General features: G+C 39.1%; 2 protein-coding genes across 2 annotated transcripts; both read left to right on the top strand.

The window, feature by feature from the left end:
- The first annotated feature begins 4,703 nt into the window (after nt 1-4,703).
- Nucleotides 4,704-7,077, top strand: LOC123984502 (free fatty acid receptor 4-like). The gene is made up of 3 exons (XM_046071418.1): nt 4,704-5,243; nt 5,336-5,467; nt 6,691-7,077. The coding sequence occupies exons 1-3, from the start codon at nt 4,704-4,706 to the stop codon at nt 7,075-7,077; spliced, it is 1,059 nt and encodes a 352-aa protein (XP_045927374.1).
- A 1,201-nt stretch (nt 7,078-8,278) lies between these two features.
- Nucleotides 8,279-14,623, top strand: LOC123984169 (cone cGMP-specific 3',5'-cyclic phosphodiesterase subunit alpha'-like). The gene is made up of 22 exons (XM_046070905.1): nt 8,279-8,746; nt 9,284-9,436; nt 9,904-9,993; nt 10,160-10,300; nt 10,458-10,532; nt 10,656-10,720; nt 10,847-10,913; nt 10,965-11,012; nt 11,131-11,280; nt 11,536-11,679; nt 11,750-11,815; nt 11,925-12,071; nt 12,322-12,429; nt 12,532-12,641; nt 12,779-12,866; nt 13,019-13,119; nt 13,256-13,363; nt 13,479-13,542; nt 13,632-13,706; nt 13,799-13,882; nt 14,059-14,203; nt 14,314-14,623. The coding sequence occupies exons 1-22, from the start codon at nt 8,279-8,281 to the stop codon at nt 14,352-14,354; spliced, it is 2,538 nt and encodes an 845-aa protein (XP_045926861.1). The 3' UTR covers nt 14,355-14,623.
- Nucleotides 14,624-18,089: the final 3,466 nt, after the last annotated feature.

Here is an 18,089-nt window from a genome sequence, read left to right as displayed (position 1 = left end):
TAGTGCTGCTTTTAATTGAGTTTTATTATATAATTTCACATAAAAATGTTGTACAACACCCAAAAATACTAGATTTTCCTTTTAAAAAAACGTCAGAAATACTGTTCTAAAACTGGTCATCAGCTGTGTGTGTTCGTTCATTGGACTTTTGGACCAGTCTTCTACAAGCGCATTTGTGAGGTCAGGGATCGATGTTGGATGAGAAGGCCTGGCTCGAAGTCTCCGCTCTAATTCATCCCAAAGGTGTTCTATCGGGTTGGGGTCAGAACTGTGCAGACCAGTCAACTTCTCCACACCTAACTCGCTCATCCATGTCTTTCTGGACCTTGCTTTGTGCACTGGTGCGCAGTCATGTTGGAATAGGAAGTGGCCATTCCCAAACTGTTTCCACAAAGTTGGGAGCATGAAATTGTCCAAAATGTTTTGGTATGCTGAAGCATTAACAGTTCCTTTCACTGGAACTAAGGGGCCAAGCCCAACCCCATGAAAAACACCCCCACATCAAACTTTACACACTTGGCAGTCAGGCCAGTACCATTCTCTTGGCAACCGCCAAACCCAGACTTGTCCATCAGATTGCCAGACAGCGTGATTTGTCACTCCAGAGAACACGTCTTCACTGCACTAGTGTTTAGTGGCGGCATGCTTTTCACCATGTATCCGACGCTTTGCATTGCACTTGGTGATGTAAGGCTTGGATGCAGCTGCTCAGCCATGGAAACCCATTCCATGAAGCTCTCTACTCACTATTCTAGAGCTAATCTGAAGGCCACATGACGTTTGGAGGTCTGTAGCTCTGTAGCTCTTGACTCTGCAGAAAGTTGGCAGCTTCTGCAGATATGCTGACCACGCTTTGTGATTTTATGTGGCCTACCACTTCAAGGCTGAGTTTCTGTTGTTCCAAATCGCTTACATCCATCCATCCATCCATCCATCGTCAACCACTTGTCCTGCGTACAGGGTCGCAAGGGGTTGGAGCCAATCCCAGCTGACATCGGGCGAAAGGCGGGGTACACCCTGGACAGGTCGCCAGTCCATCGCAGGGCCAAATTGCTTCCACTTAGTCATAATACCACTAACAGTTGACCTTGGAATATTTAGTAGTAAGGAAATTTCACAAATGGACTTATTGCACAGGTATCAAGCTTGAATTCACTGAGCTGCTGAGAGCCACCCATTTTTTCACAAATGTTTGTAGAAGCAGTCCACATGCCTAGGTGCTTGATTTTATACACCTGTGGCCATGGAAGTGATTGGAACATCTGAATTCAATGATTCCGAAGGGGTGTCCCAATACTTTTGGCAATATAGTGTATACCATCAGATCACACAGCCCTATTTATCACTGCAGTTATATTGTAAATCAAACGCTGTCAAGCTTTTTGGATGTAAGGAATGACAAGCTAGTGTAGATCATCTGCCTTTTGCTTATTGCTCATACTTCATGGAAGAGCTGGTGGTGGAGGGGGAGTGGTTATCTGCTCTGTCATTTTTGCAGCCATGTAGCCACCAGACTTGAATTCTTCCCCAGTTCTGTGGAGAGGGGTATTGCCTAACACATCTCCAGAATTTAGTCACCATACCAATTATAAAGGGAAACTTACTTAATGTCTTGCAGACCTTGGATAGATATACTGTTGATTTTGTTTGCTGTTGTTTATGTTTTCCAATTGAGCTAAGAATCCAAGTGGTTTCTTTAGGTCATCCAGAGGTGTTATTGTGCAAAGTCAGTCGAATCTGAAAATGTACTTTTGGTTGGATACCAAAAACTTGCAAACAAATGGATTCACTTGGACTGCCAAGAAAAACTTCACATTCTTTCTACTTGCATTTATTTGCATCTTTTTTGTATACCAACCTAATTTAGAAATTTTGGACTTCTCCAACTCCCGTGCACACAGCTGTGCACTGCCTTGCAAGGCCAGGTGGACCTAATTCAGCAATCAGCTGTAGCACTCCTGGGGCAGAACTAGAGGACAGAAAAGGAACAAGGATGCACAGCACAGAGAAACACATACAGCTGTAACAACATTTACCAGATACAAAAACTGGCTTTAGAAAGTCATAAAATATCATATTGAAACCAAGGAAGAAGTCTTTGGATTGTGCATTAAGTTCACTGTATGTAAAACCACCATTTCCCCCTCTCCTTTGCCTTTCATGTCTCTGTACAGTCCTATCAAAGCAAAATGCCAGCATTTTAAGAAATATTTTCCAATTACTTTACATTCAGATTACACTTGGAGCTGTGTCTAACAGTATCCAAAATATTCTTTATGTTGACCAAATTGGGTTTCTAATGAATAGATCTGAAAATGTCTTCAATAAGGTAAATATAAACTAAACTACTTTTGTTTCAGGAGAACAATTCTTTACACTGAAATGTTTGACTTGTGTGGCTTATTTGTTGTGAGCATGGAACTGAATAAATGGTCTATAAATAGTATCAGATGTGGAAATTTTGTTTTGTGGTGGTACTTTAAAAGGTCTGTGGGGTGGTGCAGTGGATAAGACACATGCCTTTGGTGTGAGAGTCCCGGGTTCAATCCCCCGCTGTGACCATTGTGTCGCTGAGCAAGACACTTAACCCCTAGTTGCTCCAGAGGTGTGCGACCTCAATTGTAATGAATAATTGTAAATGTCTGAGTTTCCTCGAATTAAGCAAATTTAAGGAAGTCTGAAACTGTCACATATAACCCTAGTACAAGATAACTCAAAATGGGTTTCTGATCTCTATTATAGGATAAATGGATATGTATTACTCTAATGTAAAATGTGAACATTTGGTAATTTTTAATTATGAAAAAACAGTATTTAAATATGTTTGTTTTAGGTTTTGATTATACACCTATAGCTAAGACTCTTCAGTCGAAGTATCTGTAAAATGGCATTAAAATGAATTTTTCATCACAAACCCGTAATTTTACAGGAAGTTTTCTTTTTTAACCCTATTAAAAGGTGTGAACGCCTGTCATTTAACAATAAATTAAATATTACCTTTCTGTAATTTTACCACTTTGGGGTAATTATATACTATTTAATCTAACTTGTAATCTAAGAATTATAATAAAAGTCAAAAGCTGTGAAATTACTGTAATTATGGCTGTTTTCAATGATCAAAACTGTGTTTTGACAGTACTTGTAGACACTATACTGATTAAAATAACATTTATTCAATGTTTTTATTTTCCAAATATCCATAATTAAAGGAGATATTTGTCAAATAACAAGAAAATCTATTTCAAGTTACAGAACAAATGTTTTTTGTTACGGTTAACTGTTACTAACTGTACCAAGTTTAAGAAATGTTTTTACAGTATTAAACTTAAATTGAACCCTTTTTTCTTTTAAATAAGAAAAATAATATTTGTGAAAATACGGGAAATTCCTGAATGTATTGGAACAGTTTGTTTACGTGAAAAACCCCAAAAGTTTCCTTAAGATAACAGAAATGTTATGATTATTCACTGCTACAGGTTTTTCATGTTATTTTACATTAGACATGTAAATTCACAGTTTATTTTTGTAATTTTCTTTGATATTTTCATGTATTTCAAAAATACAGGAAAAATCTGTGAAATGAAAAGGAATAAAACTTTCAAAGTACAGATTTTTTTTTACAGTGTAGGCTAGGTTGTTGTAAACTAAAGATTAAATGAAACCTTTTCAGGTCTCACATTGCTCAAACCAGATCAATAACTCAAAACAGCTTATGGAAGTTAATCCTTTTCTGGGCTATTTAGAGGCATGGATTATAGTATTGCTAGCCAGAGTTCTGGCCAGGGACGCCAAGGGTCAACATAAGCTAACAGCTTTAGAAAAAGATGCTAATATGCTTGAGACACCTCCTTACTTGCTGTGATTTCAGGAACCTTTCATACGGAAACATCTTCATGTAAAGTTAGAATATGAGCTTTGCCTGTCTGAGAGGCAGGGGTATAGCCAAGAGGAAGTTTCTCCAAACACCAGCATCACAAAAATATTTTAACAGAAAGGAGGACATGTGTTTGATAATTTGTAAACAAAGATTTCTTAGGTAAATCTCTTCCTCTTCCTGAACATTTTTAAACCTATCCCTGGAGGGTTTGCACGAGATGGAAAGCCTATTTTCAGTAGCCAGTGATCAGTTACTGGATCACTACTAGATTACCATGAAGTAAACATGGTAATCTAATTCACAGCATAAATAAAAGTGGTGTCAGACTAATTACAGCAGCTAATTTGCAATTTACACAGCATTAACAGTTGCATTGATTGAACATTAGAAACTGAATTAACCCACTGGGAAGTTGTGTCGATCCCACTCAACAGCAATCTTAAGTGACTTTTAATTTAATTTAATGATATCAGTAGAGAGGTGATCCACAGTGTGCAAGTCTTGCTGCCTTTGATATTGTTGGAAAAGCGCAAAATAAATTATGAAAACGAGTTTGCGAAAGAATTGTGACAATGAGGTTGCACAAAATAAAATGATGTTTAACCGCACAGTGGAAGACTAAAGCACACAGAATACCTTGTAATATTTGACTCCCCCTCAGTTAGCAGCTCGAGCAATCATAAAGGTTAGTCACCACCCTCCATCCCTCCTCCTCCCCTTCTCTGGTATCACTTTAGGCCTTATCAACACCTTTCTCCCATTCATATTCCTGGCAGTCTCCAGGAGTGAAATCAGTAAGCATCTCGGATTACCTTTTTCAGTCTATATGGATATTAACGCTCAAGCTCACTTACTCCACTTAAGAAACTTCACTTATTTTTCCTTCTTCTCCGAGCTGCAGCAGTCAGATCATGTTGCCACTGCTATTGTCGAGACCCTGGCTATCACCTTTGTCTTCCTGGTGTCCGTGGCAGCAAATGCAGGAGCTGCAGCCCTGGTAACGTGGGAACGCAGACTGCTGGCCAACAAGACCATCCTGACCCTCAACTTGTTTGTGGCCGACCTGCTGTTTGTCAGCATGATCCCACTGATTGTGTCAGTGCGGTGGACTGTGTCCTGGACGCTGGGGTTTTCGGCCTGTCACACTGTGCTGTATGTCATCTGTATGAGCGGCTGTGTCACCATCACTACCCTGGCCTCCATCAGTGTGGAGAGGGTCCAGGCAATCCTTCGGCTGCAGGCTGTGCCCACTTTAAACCCCAGGATGGTGACTGCCACCCTCTTATTCATCTGGGCCTTTTCTGCACTCACCTCCATACCCCTCAGTCTGTTCTTCACTGTGATGGAAGTGGATTTCCCAGAGCAGGTATGGATGGATGGAATGATAGATGAAAAGATAGCTCAGTGTCTCTGCCATTAATGTATTTCTTTCTGTGTATTTTTGTTTATTTTCCCCAGAGCCGTGTACACATTTGTACTCTCAAGTGGCCTGACACAACTGGAGAGATTGTGTGGAATGTGGCCTTCACTGCCCTGTGCTTCCTTCTCCCAGGATTAATAATGGTGGTCAGTTACAGCAAAATATTACAGGTGGGTGTATTGTGCTCTTTGACTGGCACACATGTCAGAGAGTGAAGGACGGGACTGTTTTAAGAGGATCCTAGAGAAACTTCTAAAAGATAAGGCTGGTGTTTTTCTGTATTTTTCTTATTGTTAAAAAAAAAGTAAAAGACCAAAGCTAACAATGCGTTAGTCCATTAACAAACTTCCTTCTCTGTCTGTGGCATTCAGGCAAAAGCCCATCCATTCCTACTGATGACGTAAATCTTTAAAAATGGGTCACATATAGTATGATTTATAAAAAAATAATCTCCTAAATTTTTTTACTCATACAAGCATAAATACTGTATTTGTTGGGGACTATTTTCAGCAGCAGATTTATACACATTTCAGGCTCCAGTAAGTACCGTATTTAGAGCAGCATGTGAGACTTGACTAAAAATAAACTACAGTGTCCAGGTTGATGGTGATAAACTTACATGTCACCCAGTGCAATGATGTGGCCCATTGAGGTTTTTGGACAAGAGTATGTCACAGAACGAACTATATCAGGCTGTGGATACACAGAATATACTTGAGAACTGGTTTTGGTCTTTTAATGGGATTTGTTGACAGTAAGAATGATTTAGAATATCGCCAGCCATATCCTTTAAGATATTTGCATTTCTCATCGTTTTGGCCCCATTTTTTGGGGGCATTTTGTACTTTTTTGCCCCTCTTTTGATAACGATTGTTCATTGAAGAAGCATTTTCCCTTGAATTGGAAAATTGTGTGTATTTATTCAACAAATAATGCCAACTCATGCCCATTCATTTATGGATGTATTGACACTTTTATTTGTACTGTCTGTGTCCTTCTCATCTCTGTCATTGTGAGGACAGAGATGTGTGTGATCTATTAATTATGAAGCTGAAAAGGTTACCTGTGTGTGTGTGTGGGTTCAGAGTATTGCACTATCAATGGTCAATATTACATTGGACAACTGGTTCTATCTACCTGTGTACATTAAAGCGATACAGACAATAGAACATGATTCTGAGAAGCCACACATTGATTTTTGCTCTGGGGTGACTTTATGGATGTTTGAGACACATTGGAGACAAACACAGAGGACATCATGCTCCATGTCTAGATCTATATGTAGATCAATAAGGTTACTTAGATGGTTTCGTTGTTTCTCTTTTGTCCACATCATATAATATCACAAAGTACAGATTAAATTGCCGGTATGACTATTTTATTTTTATTGCAGATAGCTAAAAGTTGTAGGCAAAGGCTTCGACCCAGAAACAGACAGCCCCCAGTTGGGGACTGTCTTGAATATCACATCTCCCGCCAGGATATGAAGCTCTTCCGTACTCTTCTGGTCCTAATGCTCTCTTTCTTAATCATGTGGAGCCCAATTTTCATCATTACCTTCCTCATCCTGGCCAGGAACTTCCTTGGTAACCTATGTGTCTCCTCTACCATGTTCTTCTGGGTGGTAACGTTCACAATGGCCAACTCGGCCCTCAATCCCATCCTCTACTCGCTCTGCCAGTTCAAGAACGGCTGGCGCAGGCTCTGCTGTGGCTCTGTTGTAGCACCGCTGACAGAAGGAGCTTGTGGCAGTGGTCAAACACAAGCAAAACAGACATAATTATCATGATTGTTTTGTCACATTGAAGACTAAAACTTGCATAAAGCATCAGCACGTTTGTCCACACATTTGACAACATATACCTTTCATGGAAGATACAATATTTGATTGTTTGCTGCTCTCAAGAGCTGACACATTACACTCAAAAGTAATAATTCCTTTAACACTTATTTTAAGAATACCTCTGAAAGAGCAAACACTGTAAAGGTTTATTTTATAATACATCCATGCTATTTTGCCATTTCTTTTCCGTCTACAACAATGTATCTTACTTTGAAATGACAAATAATAAATGTGGGTTGCAGTAATACAGCACAAGTTGTTATTATTATTACAGTCTTTAGTTATTTTTTAATAATCTGTTCCATTAAAAAAATACTATGTTGAGTAGTGTTTTGATTCTTAAGTATATCAGGAGAGCAAGTTCAATTCAATTTTATTTATATAGCGCCAAATCACAACAAAAGTTATCTCACAGCGCTTTTCACTCAGAAGTGGCCCAGGACATCTAGGCCTGTGAGATAAGCATTTCTTTCTAGAGAGGTGCCTGTAGATGAATCCATGAAAACTGACTAGTACTGCTGGCGTATTCTGAACTGACCGGCTATGGTGCAGTTATTTCAGCTTGCAAGGCGGTGCTATATTATTACATGAATCACAGTCTCTCATACAAAGCTTCTCAGATACCACAAGAGACTTAAACACAGCTTTTATCAAGCGGTCAATGGCTCCTCTGACCTCCTTTGCCTGGTATTATTGTTCTGGTATTATCCTTATCCTGGCAAAATCGTTCCCTAATTTTTAACATGAATCAACGGTATTTTGCAGAAGAAACAAGGCAGTGATATTAGCATTTCATCAGGTCATACTGTAGGTGCCATAACTCAGCTGGGATTGGCCCCACTAAAATGACAAGTGGCTGGATTTACAAGATAAGAAAGCTCAGGGGTTTTATGACTCTTGCGTCACGGTCATTAGTGTCCCCTGGGATCCCCTTACCCAGTAAGCCACTCACTCTCTTCTGTTACCGGAGAGAAGATTGGTACAGCAGCTTTGGCCCTGTGTCCACAGAAGAGTTTGGGAAATGTCTCAGTAGGATCTACGCTGCCACCTTTACTGCTCTGCTCTTCCTCCGTCCAGCTGCACCTGTCTGTAGCTTAGTGCAGCTACAGAAGGGATTGTTTATCCAAACTTGGACAACATGGCAGACAAAGACACTGTAGAGAAGTTTCTTGATAACAACCCACAGTTTGCTAAGGAGTACTATGATAAGAAAATCAAGGCAGATGTGATCACTGCTGCCTTCAACAACCAGGTCCAGGTCAAAGACCCAGCATCTTACAGGGATGTATCCACCATCCAGGAGGCCGAGTTCATATTTGAGCTCATAAAGGAGATGCAGGGCAACAACCCGATGGAAAAAGCTCTGCATAAAATTCTCCAGAGGATGGCTCTGCTGGTCCAGGCTGATCGCTGCAGCTACTTTGGCTACAGGGCTCGTAACGGAGTACCTGAGCTGTCCACGATCCTCTTCGATGTGACCCACAATTCTCCATTCGATAGAAATATAGTGAACCCCAATGTGGAGATAGTGTTTCCCACCGCCATGGGAATTGTTGGATGGACGGCCCATTCCAAGAAGCCTCAGAATATTCCTGATGTTAAGAAGGTGAGCTCATGACAAACATGATAACTGAACTCTAAATTTAGAAATAAACTTACAAGACAAATAGATCAAAGAATATGGTGAAACTAATTGTGCTTTGTGGAACAAATAGGCCAAACCAGGCTGTATGACAAATGCAACATCTGAGAACATGGAGTGACTTAATCTTGTAATTGTGTTTTATTAAACCATAAAGACTAGTTTGTTATCTTTGGAGAGATACAGTGCAGTTCAGTGGCAACTAATGAATCATGTATTGATGAACATGTATGCATAATTCAGGACATTTAAGCCATTATCACACTCTTTTCAACAGCACAAACCTTAATGACTTATTAAACTGCATGGAGAATAAAGAACATTAATTACAGTCAGCTTTAATAGTCATTTGTGCGTCAGCTTGTCTCATTACTCGTGCAGATTCGTAGCTTAGTACCATAACGGCATGCACAAATAGATCTGCAATGGACGCGTTCTTTTACATTCATCTTGCAGTCAGTGTATTAGCACACAACCTTTAACCATTCTCATTATTTTCAGGACCGTCATTTCAGTGACTTTGTGGATAAACAAACCAAATACACCACCAAATGCATGATTACCGCTCCTGTCATGAGTGGAAAGGAACCCATCGGTGTCATCATGGCTCTCAACAAACAAGGTGCTGATGAATTCTCAAAGACTGATCAGGAGGTGAGTGGACTTTTTAATAGCAAGGTATTTATACTGGCTGTTAGTGTCTTTGCCTGAATGACTCGCAAAGACAAATCAAACAGACTGCACTTCTTGGCTGGAGAAATTGAAAGTATGCCGTTGTGGCTGCAGGGTTTTATCACTTGTGGTAGACAGACAAATCCAGTGTGGGGGTCACATCCTTATCTTGACATGGCCAATTTTAGCTTCCTGTCTCTGTACATTTAGAGGCTTGACGTGGTAATTTGGGTCACCGTTATAGCCACTTGACTTATAATCCTTTTAGGGAGGGGAGGCTCACACATTTTTCTTGTCTTGTTTCGTGGGCTCTTTGTGACTCTAGAGGTAATCCAAGGGAAGATCTGTCAGAGACAGAGACTGTCGTCTGTTGTCATTGAACTGAAAGGGAAATGGGACACGTTAATGTGATTCATAAAGAAGTTTGATTCTTTGCTCTTTCATTACAGCTCTTCAATAAATATGTCAACTTTGCTATGGTGGTCACTCTCCAAGCTCACAACTCTTACATGTGGGATATAGAGTCCAGGAGAAGCCAGGTAAAAAAAATACTTGTAATAAATCCACTTGTCCAGTCTGGTTTTCAAGACATGGAAAATATTTGACTGCTTTCCTAATTATTTCACTAAAAAGAATAAATCTATCAGGACAAGAATCAAAAGCTTCTATTAAAGTCATAAGCAGCGGTTCTTTTCCTTGCTATAGGTGTTGCTGTGGTCAGCCAGCAACGTTTTTGAAGAGTTGACGGATATTGAGAGGCAGTTTCACAAAGCTTTATACACAGTGAGGACATATATCAAGTGTGAGAGATACTCTGTGGGACTCCTCGACATGACCAAAGAAAAGGTGCGTAGAAGAAAGTCTGACAAAAGCTTCAACTTTAGGTTTATTTACTTACACTGCTAACAATTAGATTTTGTTATATATTATATCATATCTGCTGCTGCATACTGCAGCACTTGAGTTTTTATATTTATTAATTGTTAATTATTTTCTTCACCAGGAATTCTACGATGAGTGGTCAATCAAACTAGGAGAGCAGGAGCCATACAAAGGCCCCAAGACACCTGATGGCAGAGTAAGTCCAACCTTGGGTTTATTATTGTACCATTCTTCTCATCAACCAATTTGAAAAACTTAAATGAAATGAAATAAAAAAACTACAAATAAACAACAACGACTGTATGTTTAAAACATTCAGGAAATCAACTTCTACAAGATTATTGACTACCTGCTGGAAGACAAAGAGGAGATTAAAGTCATCCCGTAAGTATCATGATGTGCTGTAGCACATCAACTGGCCTGATTATGAAGCTTTATTTGCATATTTTTAGCTTTAACTGGTAGTCGAATAAGAAGATGTGCAGTTACTCATCCTCTCTGAACTCCCAGCGGCCCTCCTGCTGACCACTGGGCTCTAGTCAGCGGACTCCCAGCATATGTAGCCGAGAATGGATTTGTAAGTTCCACCTTTGTTAATTTTTATTATTAACTTTTTTACTTCTCCTAGATCTGCAACATGATGAACGCTTCAGCAGATGAGTATTTTGCTTTTCAGGTGAGACACTCTTCACTGACAACTGGCATTCAATTAATTTCTTTTTTTTCCCTACAACCCAACCGTTCACTTAAATCTACAGTAATAATCTGGATATTATATTTGATTCATTTGACAGAAAGAAGCGGTGGATGAGACTGGATGGAAGATTAAGAATGTCCTCTCCCTCCCTATCGTCAACAAAAAGGAAGAAATTGTCGGTGTTGCCACTTTCTTCAACAGAAAAGATGGGAAACCATTCGACGAGAATGATGAACAGATTATAGAAGTACTTGAAAGTATTTTTAGCTTGTTTTACTGTTTAAGCCTCGGAGCAATAATTTTTTAATACTGTTATAATACATTTGTATAGTACTTTAAAGTCATTTCTATTAAGTAAAAGATTAACAGTAAAATATTTGTGTTTATTACATGCGTATTTTTTATTTGGCTTATCTATACGGGATAACATCTATGAAAGAATGAGGTAATAGTTGAAATTACAGAATTAAATTGATTGTTGTATATTTGTCCATGTCACCAGGCACTAACTCAGTTCCTTGGCTGGGCCACTCTGAATAGTGACACATACGACAAAGTGAACAGGACTGAGTGGAGCAAAGATGTTTACCAGGAAATGCTCATGTACCACACAAAGGCCACACTGGATGACGTGCAGACCATCCTGGTAAGCTACTCCACCACTTGACTGATATTCCTTCATTGGATTGAGCTAAATACTTCCTTTTTCCCCGCAGAACACTCAAGACAGCTTTGGCTCTGTACCAGAAGACTGCGACCAGAAGGAAGTGTACAAACTGTTGGTAAGCACTGCGACATGTCAGCGATGTGTGGAGTTTTTTAGACAGCAGTGCATAAACTCAGTTTGTTTGGTATGCCATGACTGCTTGCACTGTGTTTCCAAATGTGCAGAGAGCCAACATCCCAGAGGCCAAGGCCGTGGAGCTGCACGAGTTCCGCTTCAGTGACTTCCCTTTGTCAGAGTTTGAGCTCATCAAGTGTGGTATCCGCTGCTTCTTTGAGCTGGGGGTGGTAGAGAAGTTCAAAGTCCCAGCTGAGGTACAGTAAACAGTCGTCAGGAAACTTGCTTGTGTTCACTACACTCAGCCCTGTCTGTTTGGGGCAGCACACTACATCTGAAACACTCAACAATATTATTATCATTTGTATACTTTGCAAGGCATGGCTGATACAGGTTGCTAAATAACTTTAAAAGAAGTTTATGTGATCTGAGTCTTTGAGGCAATGATGCAAAATATTCATTGCAGCTCTGTTTTATTTTAATTTTTTTCAACCTTCTGTCGTGCAGATCCTGACACAATGGATGTACACCGTTCGCAATGGATACCATGACATCACCTACCACAACTGGAGGCACGGCTTCAATGTTGGACAAACCATGTTCTCTCTGCTGCTAGTGAGTGTGATTTCTAATTCTAACATTTCTCTGGTGGGGGTGGGGAATTACTTGCTCTACTGTTTGTTATAACACAGGGTTGTCTTCTCTATTCTTCAACAGAAAGGCAAACTGAAGAAGTATTACTCGGATCTCGAGGCCTTTGCAATGGTTGCTGCTGGATTCTGCCACGATATTGACCACCGAGGAACCAACAATCTCTACCAGACAAAGTAAGATATTTGGTGGTCACTTTCAGGTGACATTACTGACAAGTTGATTCATCAGTTGGTTTCAGTAGGTGCAAAATTGAAAACAACATGACAAATATGTGAGACTCATATGTTCTGGTTCTGGTGGACTTTTGTAGGAGTTTATCCCCTCTGGCAAAACTGCACAGCTCCTCAATCATGGAGCGACATCATCTTGAGTACAGTAAGACACTGATGGAGGATGAGGTGCGGTCCTTATATGTTTGCATTTTCTGTATGTGTTTATCAATAGTTGTAAACTATTTGCAAATGTTTTTAATACTAGCTAGATTTGTTTGTTAGGGATTCACTGAGATTTCAGTTGCTGCCTAACTTCATTCTTCTTCTGTCATTCACAGAACCTGAATATCTTCCAAAATCTTCAGAAGCGTCAGTTTGAGACGGTGCAGCATCTGTTTGAAGTTTGCATAATTGCCACTGATCTCACCCTCTACTTCAAGTAAGGAGTTTTGTTCCATCTAAGCTTATATTAACTGTTGGTCCTGCATCCAACAATACTTGAAATTTTAATTTTAATACCAATTAATGGTTTTCAAGGACTTTTGAAAAGATCTGACAGCTTTCTCATCTTTCAGGAAGAGAACAATGTTCCAAAAAATTGTGGACGCTATGGAAGGGATTCCAGAGGAGAAAGAGAAGATCAACTACATCTCCAACAATCCAACTAGGAAGGAAATTATTATGTAAATGCATAGTTTATCGGGCCACTTAAATACTTTTGTCACGTGAACATTTCTTTAGGTTGTCTTGTGTTGGTGCTCTTGCTGTCATTCAAAAATGAGGTTGTATTTTATGCAGGGCAATGATGATGACAGCTTGTGACCTTTCAGCCATTACAAAGCCATGGGAGATGCAGAGCAAGGTGTGTTCCCGACTCTAGACTTGTAACATAATTAGAAAGCATAATTCGCCCATTTGTTGTTATCAATGTCTTGGTTCTTGTGGTCCTAGGTCGCTCTAATGGTGGCAGCAGAATTTTGGGAGCAGGGAGACCTCGAAAAGACAGTCCTTGATCAGCAGCCTATTGTAAGAGCTTTAAACAAAATATTTTGGTATGGTGCTCATACTGTATGTGTTTTCATAACAATAATCATAATTTTTGGTTTCTTTTTCTGTAGCCGATGATGGACAGAAATCATGCTGATGAGCTGCCAAAGATGCAGTGTGGTTTCATCGACTTTGTCTGCTCCTTTGTGTACAAGGTACCTAGATAAACATCTCTAAAACATTATTTATTATTTATAGATACAAACATGATTTATATATATAATGTATATCCAATAATGTTTTCATGCAGCCTTAGCACTTTTTTCCCTCTTTTCCTTATTTTCTGCATCTATGCATCTGCACTTACATTGAGTTATCTGCGTGTTTGCAGGAGTTTTCTCGCTTTCACACAGAGATCACCCCCATGTTTGATGGGATGAATATCAACAGGGGGGAGTGGAGAGCACTGGCAGACGTCCACGAGGCCAAGATGAAAGCCATTGAAGACCAGAAGAAAATTCTGGAAGGTGGACAAGGTGAGCACTGATGTTTAAAATCCAGAGCGTCACCACATGCCTTCTGCTCGTTCTGCGCGTTTGCTTTGTCACCTGACTCTCTCTGTCTTTCGCCTTTGCTCCTTTTAAAGATCAAGATGGCGGGAAGTCAAAGACATGTGTTATCTGCTAGACCTCCAGGACCGACAGCATTTATGAATGTTTGAATGTTTGTTTGGATGTGTGTTTGTGCAGTGTGTGAATGTGCATGAGCATGTGTTCACAGATGAATTCTAACATGCAAAAATCGCTGAATTATTGTTTTTATATACTGTTTAGTTCTTCTATCCTCTCATACAGAAAGCTATTTTAATTGTCACCTGTCTTACAGGGACATACAGGTTGTATTTGATACTTTGAAAACATAGATTTAACTTTATTCTTGTATGGTAAAATAATTAAAATTTTATTATTTAAGAATTATTAAGAAGAGTACATATGTGTATTTTATTTTTAATATTTACACTGAATGCAATATAAGGATATTATAAGGATATTCTCATAATCTTTGGCTTTTGACATAATTTGAATAGAAATATTAGTCCACAAATTTGTGGCTGTTTGAACTGTTATATCTGAATATTTTTAGAATAGGTTCTACAATAAAATTATCTTATCTTGATGAGAAAACCACATTTACTAGTTGGGAGTTGTGCTTTAAAAATTTCCAACATATGTCCCTGGCAAATGGGTGAGAGATGTAAGAAGATTTGACTGAATTGGATTTAGTAATAAGCCACCTTGAGCCCCTGGGCTTTCATTTTTAAGTCCCCTGGTTACATAAAGTAAAAATACTGCTGCTCTGCTCATAAGTCAGAGTACATGTGGCATTTCCAGGACACAAAGGTTTCATGTAGAGAAATTATATTATCTGAGTGAGAAACAACACATTAAGATATGATGTGAAGTGGAAATGCTATGGTTTATTTTTCCAAATCAGGTCGCAAATTTCTCAAAACAGCTTGTGACATGGGTAGCACATAGCAGAACAATGTCAGCTTTTAACTTTCTTCTCTGATGCATGAAGTGTTTGTTGTTGTTACATAAAAACTTTGGCGAATGTAAGATTTTTTTTCATGCTATATAGCATTAAATACATAATTATATGTGCAATAGCATCATGTATAATACATGAAAAATGTCAATAAAGTTTATTTTCAAATCGTGCCTGCTTTATGCATTTAAAGTGCATTTTAGCCATTCTGCAAGTCCAAAAACTGGAACAAGAGCAGTCGCAATTTGACAAATTTAGCATTTTGTGCTTCATTTCAGCTGCAGCATTGATGTAATACCAAAGTATATCAGCTGCAGCACCTGCTGAGTAGAAAAAGTTTCCTGTTGGTGATTTGCAGCCTCACTGATTCCATCCCTGAGCAACATGCCTCTATTTGGCTATGGCTTAGGAGGTAGAGCGGGTTGCCCAGTAATCAGAATGTCGGCGGTTTGATTTCCGGCTCATGTCTGCAAGGTGTACTCGGGCAGGATATTGAACCCCAAATTGCTCCTGATGGCTGTGCTGTCAGTGTGTGTGAATTTATTAGTTTCTGTTGAGCAGTTGGCACTTTGCTTGGGAGCCACTGTCACCAGTGTATAAATGTGTGTGAATGTGACATGTAGTGTAAAGCGCTTTGAGTGGTCAGAAGACAAGAAAGGCTATTACAATTAATATATATATATATATATATATATATGAGCATGAATATGCATGTTACAAGCCAGGTTTTGTATCCCTTCATTAACTTTGATATCACAAACAAAGAGTACATACCCTTACATGCTGCGGTTTACAAAGTAAACCCATCTGTGATTCGACTGGATGACATTAAGTCTATAGAATTAATGAGTGCAAGATTACAATAATTTTTAAATTGTCAAGAATACAATTGAGCAATAATAATGAATGTAAATGCATGATGAACACAACTGTGCAGACAATACTTCAACAAAGACTTCTTCTATATACTTTAATTGATTGAATGGGAAAACATGATTCAGCATCATATAATCAAGGCAAATGGAATTAAGTTTGTGATCCATAATTGGCTGCTACATCATAAAGCAAAGGGTCAAACTTTTAAATATTTTCTGTACCTCCACCAAAACGCAACTTCCATTTATGTAGTTGTTACGGTTTTAAATGGAGATTAAAATGACACTTTATGACACTTGACTTACTTTCAGATATTGTTCTGCCAAGAGAAGCATCTTTTTCTGCACAGTGTGGCAGATAATTATTATATAATTATATGCATTTCAGAAAATGTGTTTTCTTGTGTCACTGCCATAAGTGATCATCCCCTTCATTGGTTGGCTGAAGGTGCAGGTGACTGACAGGTGGCTCACAAACCTTACAGTTCATTCGGAATGAGAGAGCATCTCAGTTACAAAAGCCTGTCAGTCGTGTAAACCAGCTTTGTCGACTGACAAGATACCTTAAGACAGAATACAGGTCCAGGTCAAACAGCAAAACAAAAGTATGTTCACTGAATGTTCTGCTGTCACTGGTGGATGAAGAAGGTGGAGCATGAGTCCTCTGTTTTGTACCATAATATGAATATGGTTTTTCAGACAAAGCAAAAACGTTTTAGCCACCACTATGGGCATGAATTGTAGATTCATATTTTTCACCTAACCAAAAATAAAACAATAATGCTCTCAGCAAAAGCTATCCTCTTCTGGTGGAAATCCAAACAGAATTTTAAAGAGCAGAGATAGATAGCTCAGAAATAAATCTGCCTCTGGCAGGGCTCTAGCTTAGCTCCACATTTCCCTCTAGTGGGGAGGACAGTCGATCAGGATAGACATTCTGGCAGACTGGCTGTTTTGACACAACAAGAAAAAAAATCTAATATTTGCTTTGAAAATGTGTTTTTCATGCTAAAAGTCTCTTTCTTTAACTATAGAGATGTGTTAGTGAGGTTATGCATCTTAATATATAGTCATATTAGACAAACTGTTAAATTATTTTTGATAAACAAATACAGATCCTAAAAGTCCACTAACAGCCAACACAACTCAGGCGTATCAATAGCTGTCGACATTGCTGTGGTCAAATACTTGCTGGACAGTGTGTGTTCTATTCTGGTAATGAATGATGGCATTTGTGAAGCACAGACACTACGCATCATCTTGCAGCACAACAATAATATCCAGTGTTCTCCATTTTGTGTAAAAGTTGATTATGAAAAAAGACATCAGTTACTTTCTGTCCCTTCCAGCTTCTCCATGTCCACAATTCCCCTCTGTGCATTTCCTCTCAGATGTAAGCAGTCTCCTTTAGAGTGTCTCCCTCACTGTTAATAGCTTTTTTCCTCTAGTTTTCCCTCTAAAACAGTAAAGCAACATACAGTGGGTACGGAAAGTATTCAGACCCCTTTAAATTTTTCACTCTTTGTTTCATTGCAGCCATTTTCCAAAAATCAAAAAAGTTCATTTTATTTCTCAGTAATGTACACTCAGCACCCCATCTTGACAGAAAAAAACAGAAATGTAGAAATTTTTGCAAATTTATTAAAAAAGAAAAACTGAAATATCACATGGTCATAAGTATTCAGACCCTTTGCTCAGTATTTAGTAGAAGCACCCTTTTGATCTAATACAGCCATGAGTCGTTTTGGGAAAGATGCAACAAGTTTTTCACATCTGGATTTGGGTATCCTCTGCCATTCCTCCTTGCAGATCCTCTCCAGTTCTGTCAGGTTGGATGGTAAACGTTGGTGGACAGCCATTTTCAGGTCTCTCCAGAGATGCTCAATTGGGTTTAAGTCAGGGCTCTGGCTGGGCCATTCAAGAACAGCCACGGAGTTGTTGTGAAGCCACTCCTTCGTTATTTTAGCGGTGCGCTTAGGGTCATTGACTTGTTGGAAGG

Source organism: Micropterus dolomieu, linkage group LG15 (assembly GCF_021292245.1).
Source record: "Micropterus dolomieu isolate WLL.071019.BEF.003 ecotype Adirondacks linkage group LG15, ASM2129224v1, whole genome shotgun sequence".
Classification (NCBI taxonomy): Eukaryota; Metazoa; Chordata; class Actinopteri; order Centrarchiformes; family Centrarchidae; genus Micropterus; species Micropterus dolomieu.
This window is presented reverse-complemented; position numbering and strand designations above follow the sequence as displayed.

Coding starts and splice junctions, on each gene's coding strand:
- LOC123984502 (XM_046071418.1), top strand. CDS start 4,704: ATGGATATTAACGCTCAAGCTCACTTACTCCACTTAAGAAACTTCACT. Junction 5,244..5,335: donor AAGTGGATTTCCCAGAGCAG/GTATGGATGGAT, acceptor TATTTTCCCCAG/AGCCGTGTACACATTTGTAC. Junction 5,468..6,690: donor GTTACAGCAAAATATTACAG/GTGGGTGTATTG, acceptor TTTTTATTGCAG/ATAGCTAAAAGTTGTAGGCA.
- LOC123984169 (XM_046070905.1), top strand. CDS start 8,279: ATGGCAGACAAAGACACTGTAGAGAAGTTTCTTGATAACAACCCACAG. Junction 10,533..10,655: donor CCAAGACACCTGATGGCAGA/GTAAGTCCAACC, acceptor TAAAACATTCAG/GAAATCAACTTCTACAAGAT. Junction 12,430..12,531: donor CCATGTTCTCTCTGCTGCTA/GTGAGTGTGATT, acceptor ATTCTTCAACAG/AAAGGCAAACTGAAGAAGTA.